The sequence below is a fragment of the Struthio camelus genome, chromosome 4 (assembly GCF_040807025.1).
Source record: "Struthio camelus isolate bStrCam1 chromosome 4, bStrCam1.hap1, whole genome shotgun sequence".
Classification (NCBI taxonomy): domain Eukaryota; kingdom Metazoa; phylum Chordata; class Aves; order Struthioniformes; family Struthionidae; genus Struthio; species Struthio camelus.
This window is the reverse complement of record NC_090945.1, coordinates 87,340,310-87,365,363: the sequence shown is the minus strand read 5'-3', so window position 1 is coordinate 87,365,363 and position 25,054 is coordinate 87,340,310. Positions and strand designations below refer to the sequence as shown.

Genomic DNA, 25,054 nt, shown 5'->3' with positions numbered 1-25,054 from the left:
GCCGGTCCTGCGCGCTAGTAACGCAGAGGAGTAAATATGTGAGAGATTTATCTTTACTCTCTCGTCCTCGATGGCAAGTTACCTTGAGCGTGTGAAATTTGTGATGCAGTGCTTTTTACCAGGAGCTAGGAGTTACCGAGAGTACCTCCAAAGTCGTGCACCTGTCCCAGCGTCTGCGGTCGGAGACCTTTGGCAGAGGTTGCTGGTGACGGGTGCCTTTTGCTGCTCTCCTTTGGGGCTGTTCAGCACTTGGCGTGGGAGTCTCGAGCCCTGGCCTTCACGCGTGGCTGTGGTGCGGCCAGAGCCCGCGCCCCCTTCTGCGGGGGGGAGGCCTGCCCTCTCCTCCGCCCCCCAGCCCTCTCCTTTGCTCCTTCGCAGTGCTCTAGGGCAGGGCTAACCTTCGGAGAGGAGGCTGCCTCTGACGATCTTGCTTTTCCCTCTTAGAGACGCCAGCGTACACCCTCTTCTCCGCTTGTGTGCCCTCTGCCATCCAGTGTGTCAGCCTCCCCCAGATAAGTTTCCACAAAACATTGGCCAGACGTGCTTGGGAGCGGAGAGCCTGTGCAGTGTTTTCTCTATTCAATGAATCATTTTACTATGTTGAGGCAGTAAGTCTTGGGTTAGAATGAAAAACAGCGCGGTGACGCACTGTTGTTTTGTGACACAAAGCTAAACTGTCTAGTGCTTGTCCTCTCTTTACTGCATGGAGCAGTTGTGCTAGACAAGTGCCTTTATGAATTCTAAATCTCTTTATTATAAATCAAATCTTTCTAGATGGGTTTGCTGACAAACTTCCAGTGAACTGTGGTTTGTTTCACAGTTATGATAAGCTCCTCCAGTGTGCATCAATCTGAACGCCTGCATTTTTAGATTAGTTGCATTTTTTAATATTGCACAGACTAATTCAAGAAACTCAGCAGTTGTTGTTGGTTTTTTTTTCCCTCCGTTATGTTAACAAAAACTCATTGTGTTTTCCTAGTTCGTTCAGGCTCAGCACAGTAGATTCGCTGAGCGTGCTTAGTGGAGTTCTCTGACATTGGCCATCGATTTCACCAGAAAGGGTTGCTCTTAAAATAGGATGTGGGTGTTGTATGTATGTGGGTTTTTTTTAAGATGCTGTCAAGGTCTTGCCGCGTGACCTTGGACAAATGTATTCCTTTCTTTCTCTCTTCCTTAATTTTCAAACATAAAACTAAGACAGTAATTGTGACGTACTTCACAGGAGCTCAGGAGGGTTTCTTGCTAAATTAAATGCAAGGCACTTTTAAGTTCCTTTGATGAAATGATTTGGAGGAGGGTAGGCAGCAATTAGTTTATTTATTTATTGAATAGGAGGGAGGTTTCAGGAGCTATAGTATTGGAAATCTCCTTTTGGTGATTTTCTTGCACTATTGCAACATAAACACCCACATCCCAAGTGGAAGCTGAATTGCAGCACCTTTTGCACCCATTCCTAAAGGGTTTGCAAAGTTTTTTTTTGTTTGTTTGTTTGAAAGGTACCTAAAGGATGCAAAGTAATAAGAAAGAGCCCCTGACTCTTTATTGTCAGTTTTATGTTGTAGCTCGGTATACAACTCTCCGGCGAGGTTGTCTTGTTATATGGAGGAACATTCTGCTGGCTTTCTCATTGTTTGTGGGTTTTTTGGGGGGGGGATTTGAACCCACAGAGGACGCTACCACATACTGGTGAAAGACTGCGTATGCCTTGCTACGGATGCCCTGTTATGTACGAGGTATAACTTTAGTTAGGCGCTGCTCAGAAGATAAGGAGTCTTGTTGGACAGGAATCCCATAATGCAGCGAAGGAGAGAACTTTGTTAAGAATGATAAAAATCGCTCAGAAAAGAGAGCAAAGACAGTTGTATAAATACTAAAACGCAATAACAGCTTTTCCAACGGTTTGGTAAAAGTCACATAAGAAGAAACAGAAGGAATAAACAGTTCTGGTCGTTCTGAATCTTTGAGCAGTAGAGCAGGCATATTTTTAAACCAGCATTTTCTTAATATAATTAGAAACAATGAAGGCTACATGATATATACAAGCTAATGGCTGGAACTCGATGACTATGGAAAGGTGTTCAGCTGTGAAATAATGAATGAATTGTTTTGATAGAGATGAGCTAAAATTGACTAACCTCCTCCTGCTACCAGACAGATGTAGCTTGGACGCAGCATCCTTTGCTTGTCAGTCCGTTGCTATGGTTACCTTTTCAATGAAGTGCTTCTGATGTATCGATTGTAATCTTGATAGCTTCCGTTTTAGCTGAAAAGAAAATCATTAAATTTGTGGTGTAAGAAATACAAAACAAATAAAGCGTGCTTCCTTGTCCTTGAGTGGTTGTTGCCTGGCTTTGTTGCAGTGCTGCTCTAGCTATTGCTGAAGTTGTGAAATGGTGCAGTTTTCCACGGCGCAGGCTCGCAGCATTTGCCATCTGCGGGGTCCTAGTGCCGTGTGGATCAATTCTCATTTGAAAATTGGGTTGGATTATCCTGCAGAGAGCAGAATGCTGGACTTAGGTGATAGCTGTGTCCTGTCCTCTTGAGTTCTGGTTACATGCAGGATTGGCTTTTTGTTTGGTAGTATTTCATTGGTCACCCCTTTCTGTCAACTCATTTTTAAATATATGAAGGGTCATAAAACCTTACTTCTGGCGCTTTGATGGCAGCGAGGCTTTAGCTTAACGAACTTTTAATGTCTGCTGCTGTGTCACAGTTGCTATGTGACTCAAGCAGTGATTTTGGTTTGGTAGGATAAGGCTTATGTTTTCTGTGTTCTTACAAATGATGTTACCTGTCCCTACAAGGCTTGTTTCTTCATGTTTTTTATCTTTAGCCAGTCGTGGCTAGAGCGATGCTTTTTTGTGTTTGATGGTGTTAGCGTGTAACACAGGCTCAGGTGCTTTCTTCCAGGTGGTGGGCCACCCTAACAAAAGAAGGGTTGTGTGGCTGGTCGAGCGAGTGCAGTGCTGTAGTCTGCAGCGGCCCGAGTTGTGGATCAGAGCCTGGTTGTGCTGTAGGGTGTGCAGAAACAAAGCAGAAGATATTCCATGCTCCGAAAAGATCGCAATCTAAATATAAATATGGGACAAGCTGGGATATCGGCACATGGAAAGCACGAAGAATTTATGGGGCAGTACTTGTCAGTGTGGTGGGCTTTAGTCTCAATATAGCAGCACGATATCCCTTATCGTCCATTATAGATGTCATAGCAAATGAGAACCCTAACAAAGGTTTTTAATGGCTCAGCAGATTTTCTCTGTACGATTGGCCACATATATTTGTCTCTTGGGAGACAGGAATAAGATTGTACTTCTAGCGGTGCTGGAACGGGAGCTGGAGTTGAGATATGCTCTAGCTCTTGCATCAATTACAGGACTGAAATTTGCCTTTCATATACCTGCGCATAGTGTTGAATAGGGTTGAATTACATAACTGAGAACAAACTTCAAAGAGGAAGGACCTGGTTTGCGTATAATTGTGCAGATCAAGTTCTACTTGCAATCTTTCCTCTTCTGAGGCAAGAATAGAAAGAACCCAGGCTGACTTTCAGGTCACTCGAGGGAGTTAGCAAAGCTTATAGTTTAATTAAAAAGGTCTTAAACTTGGCAAACTTGATCTGGATTTATATTGACACAATAAAGATAGAACCTGAAGTGCAATTTTTAGAATTTTTTTTTCTAAGCAGGAGTTTGCAGTTTTCTAAGCTGCTTATAAATCAGAAGGAAGTTTTGCTGAAGCTATTGCAAGGGACCCCAGGAGCAATATATATAATATAACAAGATAGAATTTTGCTCTTCCTAAATAAACTCTGTGGAGGCTTCTGAAGGTTTGTTTTTTTTTTTTTAATTTCCTGCTCAGTTCACTTAAACTGAATAGCCACTCTGTTAGCATGTCCACGCTACGCTGCATGTGACTGTCTCTTATCCCAGATTTCGGCAAAAAACCTGAAGTGTATAAACTAAATATGCTTTGGGTTTTTAATATTCATCAGTAGAGTTAAACCATGATTAAGTGTAGAGTTTGGGCAGCTACCAGACAATTATTGTGGGTCCTGAAAGAGTTGTGACTGAAAAGGGCCTACGAGATGGTGTTCGCCCCTGGAGAAGGCGGCGAGGTTGTGGCACTGGTTACCTGTCCGTAAAAGACGTTGTGCAGAGGTTCTGTAACATTCACTGCTTTTTTGCACGTGGAAGAAGATTGCCCCGAACTTGCAAGGATAGCTTTGCTACGTGCCCTTTGCTGCAGGCTGATCTAGTTTGATCTCCCGTTCTGATACGTGCCTCCTGGAATCCACTGAATTGGATTTGTGAACAAATACTCAGGCAGCTTTAACTTTTAGGGTATATGTTATTGCCAAATAAAGATCTTCGTGAATGTCTAAGAAGTGGCTGCGCTGCAGCAGCTGAAGAGCGTGAAGGGATTGCTGCTCCCTGCAGCGGTCCCTTCGCTGCTGTCTGTGCTCCACTGATCGCATTTGCTTACTATCTTTGTCTTTGCTCCTGGTCTTTGTATCGGAGAGAAAAGACTGCAGGGAGGACCTACTAAAATGGTTTCTGCTTAGGACTCGCAGTGCCCTTTGTATAACAAAGTGACACTGCAGAAATTGTCTTGTGGGTTCCCTTAAAAAGTGAGGTTGGATCAGGAAGCGAGTAGTCTGCTTGCCAAACAGTTGGTGTTGCTTGGGAGTAAATTATGCCGGTAGTCTGTCATAGGCACGGTGGTTTCATGCTGGGGCTGGAGGCTTCTCGAGCGCTGCTGGGGAGAGGCAGCAGAGGCAGGAGGGACGCCAGGACTCGGCCTTCGGCAGGGCCAGGGGGGCAGCGAGCTTGGACCCCTCTCCCGGTTGCAGAGTCGCTGTGTCCCTTAGGTTTTGTGACCTGCTGTTTGGATGACCCATGTCAATGCAAAAGCAAACTGGGGAGCTGGTCTGGTCTGTCAAGCAGCGGCCGGATAACGTGAACTCATCCTGAAGTCTGTGTTGCTTGAGCAAGTAGTAATGTGTCACGATGGCTGTAGGCCGCGTTTGGTCCCAAACTGTTGCTGGTGTTAGCAAGCTGGAGCAGAAATACCTTCAGGAGATGCTGACATGGTGAATTGTGGCAGTGCTTGAATAAGAAAAAGGATTTTGTGTCTTTTTCAAGCTCATGTATTCACATGATGAGAAATGTGAGAATACTGCACCGTTTTCAGAAACATAAGATGGAAAAATTGGACTGAGAACTAAGAGTTACCCGTTTGTGGGGGGCAGCAGGGTTTACAGCCTCCTGGTTCTGTGTCTCCTGGGTAGCCAAGATCTTAGCAGACCAGGGTAAACAAACTTTTTTTTTTTTTCCTTACATTAAAAAAAATGTATTTCAATCCATAGCCTTTATTGAGGCTAGTATTTCCTATGGTTTCTTAAACTAAAATAATTAAAGGTTATTAAAACAGTAAACAATTTATTTCAAAGCTTTATAATCAATCATACAATTGGGTACTCCTTTGTGGAAATTGGATGCTCTAGTTTCTGAAAGCTGTGACTGCTTCTGGAAAAGCAGGAAAATTTATTCATTTCTGTTTGGTTGAAACTGCAATTCATTCAAAAATGATAGCATCAGAATGGGAGCTGGAAAAAAAAGTTTTCTCCTCTATGTTTAAAAAAAAAAAAAAAGATAGGCCTTAGGCTGGAATCTACTAGTTCTAAAGTTTTGAAGGACACAATAGTAAACAATCAGCTTCCTCTTTTGGATATTTTTCTTGTTTGCATTGACTGCTTAGGACTTCTTCAACATGCTTTAGTTACAGAAAGCTTTATATATTCCCATGTAATACAGTTTCAGTTAACTAATAAAAATACTGTCAAACATTGGCTTCTCATATTTTGATGGAGTTTTAATTTCCATCCAAAATTCACATAGTAAATCAGAAATAAAACCAGAAAATGATTAATGGTGCTGCATGATTTTGTTACTTTAAGAAACAGTATCCTATTAAGCATATAGATAATATCTCCCGGTTAGCAAAAAAATTATTTTAAAGTTCAGGGCATATTTATTCACAAACTCATTTTCAAAGGCTCTTGCTTTTGGTTCATACTTTTAACTAGTTCGCTACAAGTTTAGGAAGCATCAACTCTAACTCTTTGCATTTATATGTTTTTAAATACTTGTTGTGGTCTGTGGCTTTAAAGAACTGTCAACACTACGAGTTAAACTTCTCTAGCCCACAGCCGAGCGGACTGCACGTGTCACCTATCTTCCTGACTTCTTTCTTCTCAGTGTCCTCCTGTTGCATGCCCTTCCTCTTTCCTTTTTTCCTATGCTCTTGTGCTTCTATGTGCTTAGCCCTAATCACTTTGCTGCTGTCCTCTCCTTCTGTTTTTCTATATTTCACCTTGCTAGACTGAGAGTTCTCTTTTTTTCTGCTGGCTTCTTTGCACCTCCTGGGATGGGAGCAGTGTAAATTGTGATTTTAGCCACCACTGCTACACGGATGACCTAACAGTCTAACTTCAGTCACTGGATAGTTTAGGTTCTTGCAGCCTGCTCTGTAGGTGTGTGCTGTCTCGGGCACTGCCAGGAATCCTCAGGTTTCCCTTCGACTCACTGAGCCGTGAAACGCTTGGCTCATGCGGGTTCGCGCTTGTCCTCTTTTAGCAATAATAGTTCTGGAGTTGTGAAGAGAAGAAGGATCAGTACCTTTTGACAGACAATAGGCCGGGGATACAATAGGGAAAAGTGGGAGGATGAGCTTGAACATGTACCCTGCATCTTCATGTGGGTGTAGTGAAGCTGAGGTCCCCCGAGCTGAAGGGTACGGCGCCCTTACGGGTGTCATGGGTGCAATTTTCCCTGGACGATGGAGCTTTTGGCAAACCTGCTCTGGCAGCAGTTCAGGAGTTGCTGCAGGAGCGGTGTCCGTAGCCGGTCAGCAGATGCTGGGGGAGACTTTCCTGCCTGGTGGGGAAGTCTGCTGCTAATGCTGCTTCTCCCCTTTTCTCCAGGTGCCCAGCAAGGCGCTGCAGGGTGACGCTTGGTCGGGCCCATGCTGGCTTTGATTGCTGGACTCCCAGCGTTTTCAGACACTTCCGTTGAGTTTCCTTTCCTGTGTTTTGCCGTTAGAGGGAACAGATGTTTCTTGCTGCTGTTCGAGCTCTTCTCTGGCGGCAGGCTGGACTCTGGCTTCAGGGAGTGGTGGTTACGGTTATTCTGGAAGTGCTGAGGTTGGGAATCACAGACCTCCTCTCTGAAGACCTATGCCTTTGAGTGGCAAAGGCTTTCCAAAAGCATGAGGTACAGAGGGCTGCGCTCTCATTCTTGACCTATTTCAATAGATGCAGAAATTCTTTTTTTCTGTGGCAAGCTTTCAAGGGACTGCGGTGAAGGATCATTTAGCAGTCATCACTGTTTCTCATAGATCTAGTCTTTTGTAGTATTGCTTATTTTAAGAGGCTCTTTTGAAAATGATGGTAGGTTCCAGTCATGGCATTGTAGTTGTAAGGAGGAAGTGTCCTTTGATTGCTGCAAGTGTGTTCATGTTAGGGCAAGTAACTTCAGTGTTCCCTCACGCATTAATTTCGCTCTAAGTGACCTGAAATTGAGGCTGCTTCCCTTTCCTTTGTAAGTTATTTTGCAGCTTTTATGTAGACTGTGAAAGCTTAAAATTTCTGCTGAGTAATTGTCCTTCAGTCCTTGGGGTTAATCATATAGTCTTGTTTCCAATGTAAAATGTTCCCACATTTTGCATAACTGTTTTTAGCTTTCGAATGACTAGTCTGTAAGCAGATGTTTACAATTCAATATATATTCTTAATGGAAACGTCTTCGTTGTGTACTACTTCGTGGTGATTCATTCGCCAGGTTTGATTTTCCACCACCGCTGTGTTTGTGGGCCCCTCCAAGGGGAAACTGGTCAGTTTAATACAAGTCCTTTCACTGATGCTGGCAATAGGAGTTCAAGGAGGTTGTAGTGCCCAGATCGCTTGCCGGCTGGTTGTCAGACAGCGCTCACGGCTAGAGTACTAGCTGCGTAGTCGATCAGTAGAACTGGCTTTGCAGGGAGACTTCAGGAAAAAAAATGGGGGGAAAAATTCCCCTTGCACTTGAGGCTTAACGTGGAAAACTGTGGGACTGGGGAAGAGGGAGAATTTAGTGGCATAACGTTTCTAATTTTCTTTTTAAATGATAAAATACTCTTCTAGCTACAGCTGATCTTGCTAAGAGGAAATCCTTCCTGATATTTACTGTTTTTTGTTTCAGCATATAACCTGTTATTTCTAGAGCTCTGTAGGAAGAACGGAGTCATAACTTCTCATCCTTTGAGAAGGAGAAAAATGTCTTGTGTCACCCATTCCCAGGGGCTACTGCAGAACCGATCACCCTTTTGGATTTTCTGAAGTCCTCGTGAAGTTCTGTGGCCAGATCCATTTCCCAGTGAGACAGTTTTATTTACTTTTTTTTTTTAATTTGATATTTTTGCTTATCATGCTAGCCTCTCCTACTAATCTAAATAACAGCCTTGCTATGTTGAGATTAGCACCCTTCAAATATTTGTGCTAGAAGACTCAGCCCTCTGCTTAGTTAAGGATTGTGTTGATAGTTTCTTGTGGCAACTAGCTGTTTCTGTGGCTAAAACGAAACTTTGACATTTAGAAGCCAGATCTCATGAATCTGTCCTGTCCTTTAATCGTGAGAATCTTTTTTTCTTTTGTATTAAACTAAATTTGTGAAAGCAGCATAAATTAATACTTCTCCCTGGGGTTGCTCCCATACCCTAACACTGTCGGTGTTTTTTTTGTTACTTGGTGCGTGGTTCTCTGAGTTCCTTGGCAGTCTTCTGATACCACGTGCATTCGAGGTTGTTGAGCCCTATGGTGGATAATTCATGAGCTGCAGAAGCACCTGCACAACTGTTGGGACCAAGGGCTTCAGAAGTTATATCAGTTGTTTTCCTGCCCCAGTTGGAGGGTTTCTTGCCCCTGCAGTTCCAGGTGAGCAGGAAAGGCATTGCGTTACGTGACAGCTAGTTGGACAGAGCTCTCTGGCTTGTTTGTTGCTGCTGTTCCAGGGCAGACAAATGGCAACCTCCAGCTCTGATTGGGATTGAGACTAAACTGTGCTCAGGTCTCTGCAAGCAGGTACTTACCAATCTTCGAGGCTCCTGGCGATGTTAAAGTGTGCTGCTGCGTTTCCCAGTTCTGAAGGGAGTGATCAGGGCTTGTCTGGTTTTGCAGAGGTGGAGCCTTGTAGAGAGCTTCCTCATGGGTGAAATCCCGTGGACCTTGGTTAAAAAGAAAAAAATTGAGTGGATGTTGTTCATGCTGGAAAAGAACACAGCACAGAACGTAGGAGTGTCTGTTCTGGGCCAGACCAAAGGTCCCTCTCGGCCAGGAATCTGTCCTAACAGTGGCCTGTAGCGGCTGTCAAGAAGAACATATTAGAACAATATTAGAACGAGGTAAAATACAGTGATATTTCCTCCAATATAACCTCCCCGCTCCTGCAAGGTATGGCTGGGGACTTCCTAAGCCAGAAGTATATTTCCGTCTCTGTTTAAAAACACTTGATTGATTTTTATATAAGGGGAAAATTTTGATTTAATACAACTTAGAGGAGAAAGAAGAGAGTCACGTCTTGTGAGCCTGAACAAAATAGGGAGCCCTAAGGAAGGCAAAATCCTCGTAGAGGAATGAGAGAAAGTTGCAAGAAGTAATGTTTTTAGCTTGGGGATTTCTTTGGCCCACGATTCTTGGAATCGTCGGCACTGTGACCTCCCATGCTCTGGGAGCACCTTCGGTGCCGAGGACGACAGCAGAATGCCTCGCACCTCCCTAGTTCTGTTCATTTATAGGCCACAATGTCCATTAAATATTATCCTCCTCACAAAATAAATGTCTTTATTCTTATTACAATAGGTAGAGAAAGATAGTGTGACCGGATCTAGCGCATAAAGACAGTCTGTTTCTGATTAGGCAGCATGTCCCTTTCTGGTCATTTCAATTCACTTGTGGTATTGCTTTGTAATTTCTCTCTTCCAGTAATCACTGCGGTTAGTTCTATTCTTCTCCAGACTGGAGTGTTTATGGAGTGCTTTGGGAACCTTAAATTGACAGGTTGCATAGACGTGAAAAATATTCATAATGCACGTGAAGGCTGAATGCTCCTGAGATGCTGGAGATCAGGTTCCCTCGCTGCGCTGGCCCAGTGCAGTTGCACTGGCGCAGTCGCATGGTGAGCATGGTCTAGTTGAGTTTATGCTACTTTCAACTAATTTTGTTGTGTTTATTTCACTTTTCTAATTTTAATGTGTTCAACTACTTTTGTTTGTGTTTGAGTTGGATTTTGTTCAACTAATGCAGGTTTTTGCATTCAATGTCCTTGATAGCTCCTAGCGTGGAGAGAATTGAAGACAACGGGAGGATACTCGTGCCTACTCCTGCCTTTTTGTAACTTTCTCAGGCGTTCTTGCTTTGGATTTCTGTATATGTAACTGTTTCCTCTAAGATAGAATAGAGAAGAGGAAAAGTGATTTTAGCTCAGACGTTCATATTCTTGTAAAAGCCTGTTTAAGAGGCGATTGACAGGATTTTACTCTAGAAAGCTAGCACAAAGGAAAGTTATGTGGAGTAGGTCTGTTGAATGGCAAAGGATTGCCTGCAGTGTGCTTATGTAATGGATAATTTAACCTTTCCTTTGTATAAAGGAATATAATTGTGCTCTGACAAAAACTACTAGCTTTTCCAAGCAGTTTCATCAAGCTTTTTGAACAACGGCAGTAATTTTTCTGTCCTGCTGGCAGTGCCTCTCTGGGTACGCCCTGTGGGTGCGGTTATTTTCTGTTCGCTTGTGCTGGGCGGCGTGCAGGTCTCTGGCGATCAGCTAGGGTCTTGAAATTGTTCTTCGTTGAGCGCGACGAACGTCTGGTTCCTAGTTGAAGGTTTGTTGGTTGTTCATCCCTGGATGCGTGTCTTTGGAGTTTGTTCTCGGAGGCCACCCAACTCACTCTGAAGCGTTCCAGCCTTCCCCTCCTGGAAGGTGCCACCCGCCTGTTCGGCGCCACGCTCTGCTTGTTTGGCCTGCGTCGGTGGTTTTCAAACTTGTTTCCCCCTGACTTCTAGATCCTAGAAAACCGTTTTGGCTCAGGTAGGGGCACTAAGATCGCTGACATGGAGCTTGCCTTTTCTTGGTTACCTTTTTATAGAATATTTGGAAGTGACTACTGCACAGCCATGCAGGGGATAAGGGATCACAGGATGCAAATGTTGGTCTGGTTCACTAACACAAGTATTAAAAAAAAGTTCAGTCCCAAAATTGACCTATAACAAACTTCACTAGCGGGTTCCTTTTCCTCTTTTTAAAATATTAGTTTCCCCTTAGGTAGTTTGTTGCCTTCTTTGTGTTTACTGCAATCAGGTGCCGTGATAGGAGTTAAACAGTCAGACCTTTTGACTTGGGTAGTCACAGATCTGAATATAGGAACGTGGAGGTAGACTTTGGTGCAAGCTTGTCAGTGCTTGGCCTGAAAAGTTTATGGTCTGACCCCTGTTTCGAAGGATGGCCATGTGCATTGAAGTCCTGGGGGAGGAAAGCTGGAAGGTCGTTCTTGGGTTGCTCCTGGGGTTTTGATGTCATGAAATCGTGGAGGAAACTGCTGTGCAGCGTGTTTAAGCACTGTGTTTGTCAAAGCCTCCTGTTTAGCGTGCCCCCTCCCTTAGCCCCTGCTTGCTGTTTCACAGGCAGCAATTAATGCTGCAGACAGCTTTGAGAAGAGAGGCTGATGACTTTAATTAGGCATCTATTCAGATCAACCATAGAAAGAACAATTATTGATTTAAAAAATGCCCCGTGATTAACTGTTTGGTCACCGTATCTCCCATCTGTCTTTACGCTGCGTTGTAGCAAGCCGTGGAAACACCTCTAGCTGTCGGGTAGTGTTTGAGGTGTCCGAGGTGATGGCTTGCCATGAACAGCAGGGTAGTTGGGGAGCTAATATGATGTAGCACAGCGTTATTTTTCCTCAGACTTCACTATGGAGCTACCCAGTGCAAGGGAAACGAGGCAAGGCAAGGCATGGCTCGAGGATGGCGAACCTTAGCTCTGGCCAAGGAGGTGCGCCGGCCGGGGAGGCCGGGAGAGACGGCGGGAGGCCAACCGAGCGCCGCTACGCCTTTGTCCGGGGGCGTTTTGGCCGGCTCCAGGCAAGGAGAAACGATGATGGCCCTGGTGCAGAGAGCGCCAGAGCGGGCGGCGTGGTGCCGCCAGCGCGTCGGCGAAGCCGTGCCCTTCCTGCGGCGCGGAGGGAGGCGTGCGGCCGGCCGCCGGGGCCGTGCCGCCAGGGTGGTGGTTCCCGGGCGCTCGCCTGGGCTCCGGTTTCAGCAGGACGCGGGGAGCATTAGGACCCAGCGAGCTGGCAGAACCTGTGACAAGAGTCTGGAGCAGCGCTAGCGCAGAGTAGTCTCCATCAGCTGGGCTGGATCTGTGTACATCCTGCGCCGAAGGACCCCCTCTCAGAAAAGGGCTTTTCCCCCTTCCTGTGGCACCCAGCGGAGCATAGCTGGCGGGGCGTAGGAATGACCGGATCAGCTGAAACGTGAAAAATCTCTGGTGAATTCCTACTAGCCATGAACTGAGACCGTTATTTAAAAATAATAAATCATTAAAATAAAGAGAGAAGCCAGCGGCGGCATGGCCCAGAGCAAGAGACACACATACAGCCGGGTAAGTTGGGGGCAGGGAAACTTATTTACAAACTCCTGGCTATGTTGTTGGATCTATTATGCTATATCTTAATGCTCTCTGTTGCAATGAAAAATATAGGTATTTTTGAGGTGAAATCTAGATTGCGTTTCCTGTGCTTTCTCATTTCCTGAATCTGGCATCTTCATGATTAACAATATCTGTTAAGATGCACGGTGGGTGGTTAAACTGTCTGAATTATATTAGTGGCTCTGTCCTTTTGATTTAAATTAGTCTTTCTTTCCTGTTAATTATCCCCGATAATGCAACGAGGTGTCAGCTGAGCCTCCAGTGATGACAGACCCTTTCTAGGGCTTTTCGGCACAAAGATTCTGGGTTGTTTTCCTTCCTCCATCGTGTTTCTTCTTCCCCTCTCTGCTTATTTTCCAGGTCGCGTTGTGAGATGCTGAAACGATTTTCAGATACTTGGAAGCTCGAGGTTTTGCCATATTGCAGTTAATCTCGGGCTGTGTCGCGGGTAGCAGAACTTAAACAGAGTAGGGGCCTTACAATGAGGCCTTTCTTGGGAGTTTCTCTCTTTGTCGTTTTGTCCCTTTTCTTCTGTACGGTGACGCTGTGTCCGAGTCGCTGGGGGGGGGGGGACGGGGACCGGGTAGGGCGTTTGCAGGCGCCTCTATTACTTGGCGCTTGCCGACTTGGCAAAGTGCTTCGTAACTCTGGGGCCGAGCGCGGGCCCCCGCGGGCCTCGTTTGCGGCCTCGCTCGCTCTCGCCGGGCCGCGAGAGGAGAGGCGGCGTTCCCGCGCCCTCGCGGCGCGCTGGGCCGGCTCCCGGCCCCCCGGGAGCGGGGGGAGGCAGCGAAGGAGCGGGCGTTGTTCGGAGGGCTGCCTGCCCCAGCGCGGCCGCGCTCCCGGGGGCCTCTCCGGTCAGAACGGTTTGCCGGCTCTTCCGCGCCGGAGTGGTTAGTGCCGTGCAGTCGGGGAGCAGGGGCCGCCGAAGGCAGGCGCTGCCGTTCAGAAAGAAGACGGAGGAACGCCAGCTGCGGCACGCGATTGAAAAGTTGCGTTAAGCCGCCCCGTAAAGGACGGGAGCGCGTTCGGCGCCGCCGCCGAACGCCCCAGGGTCTGGGAGAGCGACGCCTTCGGGCGTGCGAGCGCGAACTGCTCCAGCTCCAGGGCCTTGGGTTTTCTAAATGCTGCTGGTTTTTGGGGGGCCGATCAAAGGTTTAAGAAGGTGAGATTTCAACCTGAACCTTGCCCATTCCTATCCTGATAACTGCATTGAGTTTCGTTCAGGTAGGATGGCAGTTGTACGTCCTGAATGTGAGCAGCGTTATCTGCCTTTTACTCAAATTGCATTTCGAAATCGGTATCGAGAGGACCAAAACTGTGCCAGCCCTCTGGATAGCCTTGACTGACCGGCTCTCCTGGCGGTGTTCAGCGACGTATGTGACTTCACCAGCGATGTGTGCTCTTACGTTACTTGTGTGGTCCGGCATCGTTGTACCGGGAAACGTAGAACTGCCTAGACCACTTGCATGTGACTTCTGGCTTTCGAGCCTTGACCAAAATAAATCCAGTACTAGAGTGGTGTTTGCACAGTGCGAGCTTCATCGTAACAACACCTTGCTAGTTCGTCTCCAAGCCTAACGGCAACAGATCCACGCTGCTTAGGATTCTGCTAGATGAGACAGCAGCCACCCCCGTTGTGTCACTGCATGACGGGTCTGGTATTAATCCTTGAGCAATCTCCTCCTTTGAGTCAGGACAGTATGGCAACACCATACATTATGTATTTGGTAATAACTAGACTTAAAGTAACTAGGCTAGAATTATTTCCAAGTCTTTCCTTATTCCAGCCGAGTTTGGTCACATCTTGAATTTGAGGCCAAAAGGATTTTAACCTGCAGTCATGAATCTCATCGTGGGAGCTTTTCAGAGAGGTGGTTGCTGTGTTCAAGGTTTGCCTGAAACTTTTGATCTGTGCTTTGAATGACAGTTTAAGGTTCAATTAGTCATATCTGCACGGAGGGAGGCGTCCCTGTGTGCCTGCATAATGATGTGATTCTGGCTTCCGGAAGGAATACAGTAAATATTCCTTGGGATATCTGCTATGATGGATCAAAGCACTAAAATTGTCATGTTCAGATGAAACACAGTAATGACCCAAATATATGCTTAAATCACAAGTTAAGTCACTTGAACTGTACATCCATTTTTCAGCGACTAAAAACCAATATGTTCAAGTAACTGAGGAAACTGTCTGTAAATATGTGTAATTTTTTACATGGGGGATAAAAATGTGAAAATGTAGTACTTTTGAAAGGTGCCAGATAGGTAGTTTGGAGAAGTGAAGTCTCCTATTAATAGAATAGTTAGGCAGTTAAAGTTGTAGCCCACGCTGCCTGGCCCGTGTGGCTCATTCCTTACCTAGAAGGTGAGAGGAGATTCGTTCTCCAGGCTTTTTACTGGCCTTTCCGATGGGTGGACTAGGCATGCTGGTAGTGGGATGAGTGACTTTTATCTGAGCCACCTCTGCAGAGACTGTCCTGCAGGAGACAAGGCTGGCACTGCAGTTGGTGATAGCTGTTTTGGCCGGATACGGAGGGAATGAGATATTCTGTGTTACTTTTCTAATTGCCCGATCCCCATTGCATTCCACTGCCGCCTGTTCTTGGGGCTCCTGCTTTGGCTGTTGATGTCCTGCAGTCCAGGTAAAAGTTGGATTTAGGAGATTGGTGGGGGGGGGAATGCTGGCTCTGCTACCGTAGTACTCTTACTTGGTATCATTTCTTTTAATACAACTTATTAACTTATTCACCCTTTTGGCCATGGCTGCATGGCAGTGATGGTTAGGAGCTGTTATGAATTGTCTACACTGATGCGTAAATAGATTTCCCGAGGGATTCTGACTAATTCGGAGTCTGTCAGCGTGTGTGAGTTACTCCTTGGGGTGTTTCTCACCTTGTATGTGTGCAGCTCCTGTCTTCCTTTGTTCTTGGCTTTATTAGAGCTTCCTATAGGTCTGTGTGGTCCTCCATCCGCTTCACTCATCCAGTGATCAGCGTATCACCATCTTGCTCTCTATGCCAAAAATTCAGATGTCCAGAACAGTAGTGCTAGCCTGCTAGAGAGGTTGAGGTTACTAAAGACGATCCTCTGTCACTCTGAGGTCTGTGTGCCTTGTACAGTAGGTCCAGGGTCCTAGCCTGGTGGCAATACCAGACCCTTTGGTCACCGGTGGCGGGGGAAGAAGTCCCCAAATTCAGCCCCACTCGCAATTCTGTCTGTGTTTTTTCCTGGTTGAGAGCTTATCTTTGCAGAGTGTCCTTCCAATTTCTGGCCATGTTCCTGTGTTGTGCGTGGCTTTTATGGGGAAACTGTCGCCTCATTGCAACTTTCCTTTATGCAATTGTAGTAGCTGGTGCCCTTGCAGGATTTGGAAATGCTTGCCTGGCTTCTGGAATCCCTCTGTCACCCTTATCAGACACTGCTTTGGGGATCTCTGCCAGCTCCCTGTGCAATATGCAGGTCCCTGCTGGTTTCCCCCCTTGGCTCAGACTCTTCCTGTCTGTCTGGGCTAAGGCAACCCTGAAAGGATCTCAACGTATTTAAGAATGAGCTACCTTAAGGGCAATAGCTTCTGTCTAGGTGAGTGAGTTGAATCCAGAAGGGTGTCCCGTCTGGTCCTTGCAGATAGCAGGGAAGCTCTGTGAAAGTGTCATGCGGCAGATCAGTCCTGAGTAGCCCTGGGTGGCAGCTCAGAACCTGCCTGGACGCAGAAATTGGGAATCCTTCCACTCGCTGGAAGGGGACTGGCTGCCTCCATCGGTTAGAGGCTCGGAAAACCTGCAAAACTAGAGAGCAAACCCTTTTGCACAGTGTGTGGAACAGTGTATGAAATGCCACTGTCCAGAAAAGCTAAAGCTGTATGTTTTTTGGGAAGACACCAGAGAAGAACAGGGGTGTTGTACAATACCTAAAAACCTGGGGAAGTTTTGGGTTATGTCACCAGCCGCTGTTTTCGGTTGTAATGTCCTAACGTCCAAGTGACTGTTTCCAAGCTTTGTTGTATTTCTCACCTCCCTGCCTCCGTCCTTCAGCAGATGGCTAGGGAATGCGAGAGTGACAGCAGCCATGAGGAACAGCAGCAGATAGACATGGGTCGGCTTGGCTTGCCACTGACCAGAGTCTGTCCCTCCACCTCCGCTTTGTAAGGCCATTAGATGCTGAGTATGCGGTAATCCAACAGGGAAGTAAATACGACTGCCCTTCCCTGGGGGTGGGGACTCAGTATTTCCAGCTTGGGCAGTTTTTCCTCTTATCTAGATCTGAAATCGTGGTGATCTCACTGCTTGGGGTCTTCATGAGAATGCAAGTCTCAGTGTTTGTTTATTTATTGGGCCCTGCCTCTTGGTTGTTTCTGTCCTCGGAGAGTCAGGCAGATGAGTCCCTTGCTGTTAGCGGTATCTCAGGAAACGCTACGGAAAGCTGAGGCAGCACGAAGTCATCGCAGAAGTCAGCTTGCTCTTTGCTTGGGTCTGATAGAACAGGCTACGGGCCACCTGATGAGGAAGAGGAAGTAGATGAGGCCTTTTACAGACAGCTGGGAGTAGCCTCACGCTCACAGGCCCTCGTTGCAGTTGTGGGCTCCCCAGGGCAAGAGAGACGTGGAGCTCCTGGAGTGAGTCCAGCGGAGGGCTGCTGAGATGAAGAAGGGACGGGGAGCGTCTCTCCTGTGAGCAAAGCTGCGAGAGCTGGGCCTGTTCAGCCTGGAGAAGAGAAGACTGAGGGGGGGATCTGATCAGCGTGTAGAGGTATCCGAAGGGAGGGTGCAGAGATGCCTAAGGTGGACCTTATTTAGCCCTTTGAGAAGTCCTTTTCTGCCCTGCTTACTGCATCCCCATAGGTTTAGGGAGTACAACATTCGTGTTTACTTTCACAGACGTTACAAAGTGAAGAAACAGGACTTTTTTTTTTTTTTTTTCCAGCTAGCATCAACTCCAATCTTTTAACAACACCAGAACACCTTCAGTTAGTCCAGAAGGGTCTTTTGCTTGACAGAAGGGTATAAAAAGGTTTTTCACCACTGCGTCAAATTGACTTCACAAGGGTTCTCAAGTGCAGGCGCTACACCCTCATTAGCCACCACGCAATTTGGAGAACACTGTAAAAGTTTTAAGACAGCTAACAGGCAGCGGAGGGGCCGCTTGTTCAATTCAGGCTGACAGACTGCCCTGCCGAGTTCCCAAGCTGTCTTGCTCCTGCCCGAGGGTGTGACGCTCGCCGCAGGCAGGTGCGGGGCCGATGCTGAAGATGTGTGTTGTAGTCAGCATTGCTTGGGTTCTCCTGGCCCCGACAAGCTGCCTTCCAAGCCAGAGGCTCAAACTAGTCGTTTGTATGCAAATAGCGGTTTATACTCTCTAACTTTTTTAAATAATGAACTTCCATTGTAGAAAAAGAACTGCTGGAATATAGTTAGAGTGGGACATCCATCTGGGGCAGGAAACCGTTCTGAAAGGTCCTTGGCTATACATTGTATGCAAAGTCTGCTCGGAGAAAAGTTACTCTGAAATATTTTCTGCTGATTTTGCAAATTACAGGCTTTCTTGGGAGGGGAGGGCATCTGGCATGGGAATACCATAACAGTAATAGACTTTCTATCTTATTTAAAAACAAAACTTTTTTTGATAGATTTACAAAATTATTATAATTTCATACTTGATACGGGAAAAAATGTATGCCTACTTTTACCAGACTTAATTGCATGAACTCTCTCATTCAGCATTAATGAGATCACAGACATGAGGGAAAGATGTTAATGATTTGGTTTATTATTTTCTTGAAGTGATGCCTACCCATATGTTATTAGTTGGCTGCTGTGTTAATTATGACATATAACTAATAACTTGAGAGGAGAATAAACCATGAAACTAACTTGCATCCCTACAGACCGAGGGGAGTAAAGAAGAAAATGAAAACACAGCTTATTTTCAGATGTGGCTGCATTAACTAAATATTTTATTTGGAAAACGAATTCAGTTTATGGGGTGAAGGGTGCATCACATGCAGAAGTGCAGAACTACAGGTCATGGAGCCATCTCTTAAATGAAATGTTTGTTACATCTAATATCTGGAGCTTAAGTGGATTTTTGAATTGCATGTGTTATCCTTGCAAATTTTGTGAACTAGAGAAATATAAGTGGAACTGTCAGCTTAATTGCTCCGGTGAGTCTCCTGGGGTCAGCCACTGATGGTGCAGTGCAAACGGTCGTTGCTCCGGATTCAGATCGAGAAAGCGTGCAGCTACGCTGCAGGTGGGACTGCCGCGTGGCCCTGCCTGCGCTGCTGGCTGTAAACCCAGCTCGCACGGCCGCCGTTAGCAGCCGGGACGTTGAGCGTGGACTGCAGAGCAGCCGCGCTCCCAGCTGGGCTTACGCAGACTTTGCTGAAATCCTTACTGTGCCGTTTTCACTGTCAGCCCCAGTTGAATAGATGGGAACTGGCACTGCTTCACACATGCTCTAATCCTGTCGACTGTGATTTGGGGGGGTACGTGCAGGGAGAGACTCTCTCTGTTTTGGGAAGGGCTTTGCTGGGAGAGAATTAGGTGATTAGAGGAAAGGAGCTAAGAAAAGGCTAATGCAAGTTTGTTTGGCTGTTTTTAGCAGTGTAATACCACTTTACCGATTTTAATTCTCTCCTCCTGAAATATGCAAATGTTGGAGATGGGAGCTGCTGCTAAAGGCTAAAATCTTTCCTTGATTGTACTGACCAACAGCTTTGGGCTAAAGTTCAGTTGTTCCTAGGATGGAAATGCAGGGACGTGCCAGAGGCCGCTCTCAAAGTCAGCAGTCAGACTGCGAGAATAAGTAATAGGCTGGAAGAAAGCGTCCTTCGTAGGAGATCCGAAGCCCTGCGCTTGCTGGAACGAAGTACTTGCTGAGATTTATTGGAACGCAGCCACTGAAGTAGAGATCTATGTATGTGTTTTTTAGGCCAACACTACTACTAATTTAAAGCCTTTTTATGTTTACAGACTTGGATGCTTAATCTAAACCTAATGCTGCAGCAGTAAATTACCTGCCAGCGAACTTATAAAGCTGTTTATTTATCGAGTTCATGTGTCTGTCAGTTGAGATGGTTTGGAAGGCTGAGCTAGTCTCGTGAGGTGGTGCAGGCCACTCTCACGTGTGCGCGGCACTCACGTGCGCGCCCCGCTGCTGTCGGGAGAAGGCTGAATCCCGCGGGAGCGAATGGCTTCCAAAAATGACGGCAAGAAAATATCCACGGACCTATTCTCCCAGCTATTCTTGGGAACCTCCCAGGAGAATTTTTTAATGGTTCCTAGGAGACTTTTGGCTGTATTTTACCATTTTAAAAATAACCTTCAGATGCTTAACCTGTGTGGTTAGGTACAAAGAGAAGAAGTATAAAGCCCTCTGTCTCCTTACTGATTAAAATACTAGACCTTGTGTAAAACAAACCTGTAAAAGGGTAAAGAATGCAACCTGACTTGGCAATTTTGTTCAGGCTACTCGACGGACTAACAGTAGGTTTACATAGTTTTGTGTTTTGCTGTGGTAAGATAAATTATTTTGGTCTACTCTCTTATACTGCAGCAGAAAAGAATCTTGTGTTGAATATCTATTCATACAGCCAGGAAAATCACACATCCCGGAGGCTTTTACCTCTGTTTTGATTTTTTTTTTTTTTCCCCAGTTGCGTCACTGCGAAGCAGAGGCTTTCTAGTGCCAGAATGAGTGTGGCGTAAAGAGCTTGCCAGACGCCGGTCTCCGTGACGTCTCTTATGTTCCTTTTCAGTAAAGTCTGGCATTAGTTTCTTTCTATTGCACTGATTTGGTGGTTAGCTGCAGTCTGAGGATGGTTTGAAGTTGGGAAAAGGTGTTTTTTTTCCTCTTAGGTGACTGCCTGCTCCTCTGTAGTCGTGGAAAGGAGCTGCTGTGGCAGAAAAATCAGTGCTGGAGCATCTTCCAAGGGAAATGAGAGGGAATTTCCAAACAGACTGATGAGGTGATTCACTCATTTGACTGTGCTGCTAATTCTTAAGGGATGGTCTCCGGAGATGGTTTTGCAAAGAACAAAGATAAGCTACTTTTTTGGTATGCATCTCTGCTTCATAATTTGTAGAGCAGGCCCTGAAGAGCTTTTGTGATTTAAAAAACCAGGAAGATTCTTTTTCCGTATGAAGTCCCAGTTTTTCTTCCCTGGAGAATTTATACGGTGGCTGGCGAGGGGCTGGAGGGAGGAAGCAGGTCGGGAGCCTCATAAATCGGCTTTGTTGTCAGAAAATCTGAAATGTGGAACCATGCCACATCAGCCAGCTTAAAAATCCGGGCTTTGTGGTAACCGTCGATACCTGCTTTTACTCCAATTGTGTTTTGGAAAGGAAGCGGCAGGGTTCTCCCTTAGCTCTCGTACCAGCGCTCTGCAGAAACGTTCCCCAGACACCCACGTTCAGCCCACAAAACCAAATGTGCTGCTGCTGCAGCAGAAGCACTAAAACATTTGATTTTTGAGGCCAGTTTATCTGGCCATCTCTGTGCAGGCTGATGCTATAGAAGAATCAACATTCAATAGTTTGTCAGAAAAAAGCTCGGCGAGTCTCGTTCTCTGGGCTCTGCGGCCTTTGTCTTGACCCGCTCAACTCGGCTGACAGCTCGGATCCTGTAAGTCGTGTTGCTCTTACTGTTTCGGTTTTGTTCCTCCTGAAACATCTCCTTGGGCTCCTGTTTGCTGGTTCCTGCCCCCGGCTGTCCGCTTTGTCCGTGTCTTGCCTGCATGTTTTTTCTGGAGGAAGTGCTTTTGTTTTGCTCCGTGCTCAGCGCCCTAGTGAGAGCATCCAGGGCTCCAGTAGCTTCGATCACTGGTAAAATGCTGGGGGCTCCGTGCACGGGTTGGAGGCAGCGAGTATCAGGGCCGTAATACGATGCGAAACCTTTGGAGAATGCAGGTGTCTCCAGCACTTATGAGAGAAGCGTACTAGTCTTGCAATTTGGAAAAATCACAATTGCAGGCTGAGCCGAAGCTGGGATATATCGTAATTAGACTAACGAAAGTATAAATATTGTGATATGAAAGAGGATCCGTAGTCTCAATTTATCGGCAGCGTAGTGATGAAAGAATGACTTTTTTGCCTTACAAGTTAGAAATAAACCTACAAGATTCTTGTTAAATAGTTGCGTTATTTGTCAAATTGGCTGGCGATAACGTTGTGATGTTGCAAGTCTGATATCTCCAGTTTGCAATCCCACTTTCATATCTTCTCTGTAAATGCGTGCTGCGGTTCAAAAATTTTCTTAGGCAGCGTATGTTGAAGACTCTTATTACGTGTTTTCCATGAGCATATAACTGTTGTTAAAAGTGTAAGACTCCTTATCCCAAATGCAGCACGTGTGCCTAAAGAGCCCAGTAAATATGAGAGCTGTAGGATAATCCAGGCAGGAGGCGTGGATAGAGGTGGAGCTCTGGTTTGCAGCAAGTGACACTTCACGAAACGATAGATCTTACCTAGATTGAAGCTGGCCCACAGCCACTGGAAGGATAAACTGGCAAATATAAAACAAGATGGATATAAAGGAACGTGATTTAAAATCACTTCGCAGGAAGCTTTTTATTTAAACGCTGAATCTTGGTTTTCTTTTAGACTTGTTATTTTTCTTAAAGTTTTGCTCTCATTTTTTATAACCGGTGGGATGCATTGCTTTCAGAATTGCAAGGATTCTGGGGCGTAGCCCTTTTGACAACTGAAACGAGCCAGTACTTTAAGCTATGCATTCAAACAGAAGTCCACCAAGAGTTTTGATTTGGGATCTTGTTTTTGTTGAGGGAAAACGGGGATTGATTTGTTTTTGATTTTAAAAAAAAAATTTTTTTTATGCTTCAGATTTCTTTCAATTGTATTTCGATGAAAAATGGAATTTAGTTAAGTCTGGAAAAACAGTGTCACAATTCTTTGTGGCAAAACAAAACTTCCCGAGCATGAGGGATGCATTCTTCATTTAAAAACAATGCATTCAATACTCGAAGGAAGGTAATGATTGGTTAGTTTGTCTGCTGACAGTGGTGATAGGGATTTCTGCACGTGCCAACTGGAAGCTTTCAAAATACCCTTGATTCCCTATATAGGCTGACATCTACTTGTCACTGAAGCTCTTGCCTGGTGTCTGTTTGCTTCTGAAATTTGTCCTGGCATCCATCAGATTTAGATTGCCCTTTATCATCTATTTTCTATTTCATAGCATGCAGGAGTGAAAGAAGCCTTCTATCCTTTCATCTCCCAGCTTGCATCTCTGAGTGTACTTGTCTGAATAAAGAGTATATTCTTTCACTTAAGCCAAACCCAGCAGTAATCAAAACAGAATATTTTCTACACAATAAACAGAACCTACTGACAAATGGGATGATGTAAATGCCAAGATTTGCTTCATTTTAAAGATTGGCATGAGGACAATGCCACAGTATTATACTGAATTATGAAACTTGAATTGACCAGGATAGTCAGATAACCCTCTCCCGTCTTATTTATATTTAAATATATATTTAAATATAGATATTTGAAAGGCATTACATTTGAGGAGGGAATATTAGTGTAGTGTTACTTTTTAAACAGTTAAAATAGAGTTAATTTAGATCTATGGCAATTTAGTATAAGCTTGAGAAAAATAGATGAAATTTTTGTTAAAAGAGGAGGCATTGTTGTCGGGGTGGGGAGGAACCAACCCCTGACTTGGCTGCCCCCTTATAAAAGGGAGAAATGTGGTATGAAACTGCACTAACATTATGTGGTTTAAGTAAAGCTGGGCGTCTGAAATGCTTTAATAGAGTTCCTTACACCCATTACTTCGTCGATGCCGTTAGTTTTACCTAAACAGAGAAGTACGTATTTAGGATGGCATGCTTGAAATCTAATGATGCACGCTGAACTTTAATTGTGGATAAATATTTAGGATGATAATGCCTTGAAAGCCTAATGAGTTTACCATCAATATTTTCTGCTCATCAACGTCCTGATAGGAAGCGCTATTAAAATTGGTACCTGGGAGCTCCTGGCTCAGAGGTGGTCTCGTAAATGCAATGAGATGTTGATGGAGGTGGGCTGTCTAACTCTTGTACCGGTGATGGACCACCAACTCCTCTTAAACTATGGGAATAAAAAGGAAAACAAACTATAGCAGAAAAGGTCTTTCTGTTCCTGAGCATGTAATGCAAGAAACTAGAAAGCTGTAGGCAGTTTCTGATGTAATGAAAAAAGAACAGAGCAAATATATTTAAGACAAGTATGAATTGCCCTAACATCTGCCTCTTAACAGTTAATCTTTTTCTAAGCTGCTCCATAATCTTCAAAAAATAGATAAATTGGGTTTGTGAATCCAGTATGTTTATTAAGCTGAAGAGTAGTAGTTACTGGTGGTTTTGATATATTGTTTGACAGCTCTAATTGAAGGAATCCTATTTTGTTAGCTCTTGAAAGAATAGTAGACTTGCATGGGGACTGACCTGTTCAGACTTCACGTGTCTCAGCGCAGGATCTGGAGATGAAGGGCACTGGAAGTCACACCACGTGCTGCTCTTGCCAGCTCTGCAGGGAATAAGACGTCAGACTTCTAAACCATTTTTCCATCTGTTTGCGCCAACTTTATTTAACTTGCCTTTCTTTTCCTCTCTGTCTTCAGGCATCCAGCACTGGACCCAGGATGAGTGTGGAAGCAAGTGGCAAGCCCCTGAAGGTGGGCTCCAGAGTAGAAGTCATCGGGAAAGGGCACCGTGGAACAGTGGCTTATGTGGGTGCCACCCTGTTTGCCACTGGAAAGTGGGTTGGTGTCATCTTGGATGAAGCCAAGGGCAAGAATGATGGGACTGTGCAGGGCAGGAAATACTTCACCTGTGAAGAGAACCACGGCATCTTTGTGCGGCAGTCACAGGTATGCTTCCCGCGTGTGAATGTGCTCTGGGATGGCCTCTGCTTGCCAAGCTTGTCTTGGATATATATAGCTCGTGGACTGGGAAAGGTGCTTGATTAAATATAGGAAAATGACTCTCAGCACCTGCCGATGGGGGAGAGAGAAAACGCATTTCCTTCGCTCCCAGAGGCAACGGTGTTTCTTCATCTTCCATTGCATGAGGAACAGAACCGCTCCAAACACAGAAGCCTCTGCAGAAGGCAGTGCCCATGTCCGAAGTATAGTTTATTTTAATCTGACTCTCTTGTCGCCTTTGTGTGTTTCATCAAGTGTCTCGATTAGCCCAATTTATGGGGTTGTCATGAAATAATTTCAGGTGAGTTGGGTGGAAAAAATGCACTGCATTCTAGAGAGCATGAAATGGTTTTATTTTGCCTCCAAAATGAAGTGTCCAAGTCT

At 45.4% G+C, this 25,054-nt stretch overlaps 1 protein-coding gene across 18 annotated transcripts in view; it reads left to right on the top strand.

Annotated features, from left to right (window-relative positions):
* DCTN1 (dynactin subunit 1) overlaps positions 1-25,054 on the top strand; it is a 93,263-nt gene that overhangs the window by 2,763 nt on the left and 65,446 nt on the right. For 4 of the 18 annotated variants that reach the window (XM_068943956.1, XM_068943954.1, XM_068943955.1 and 1 more), the window contains exons 1-2: positions 12,390-12,695; positions 24,368-24,616. In XM_068943956.1, coding sequence (XP_068800057.1) covers positions 12,663-12,695; positions 24,368-24,616 — 282 coding nt within the window. In that variant the 5' untranslated portion in view covers positions 12,390-12,662. Of the gene's footprint in view, positions 1-12,387; positions 12,696-17,096; positions 17,489-19,546; positions 19,655-21,245; positions 21,362-24,367; positions 24,617-25,054 lie in introns of those variants that run through there. The other 14 variants (XM_068943967.1, XM_068943963.1, XM_068943961.1 and 11 more) reach the window with 8 other exon arrangements.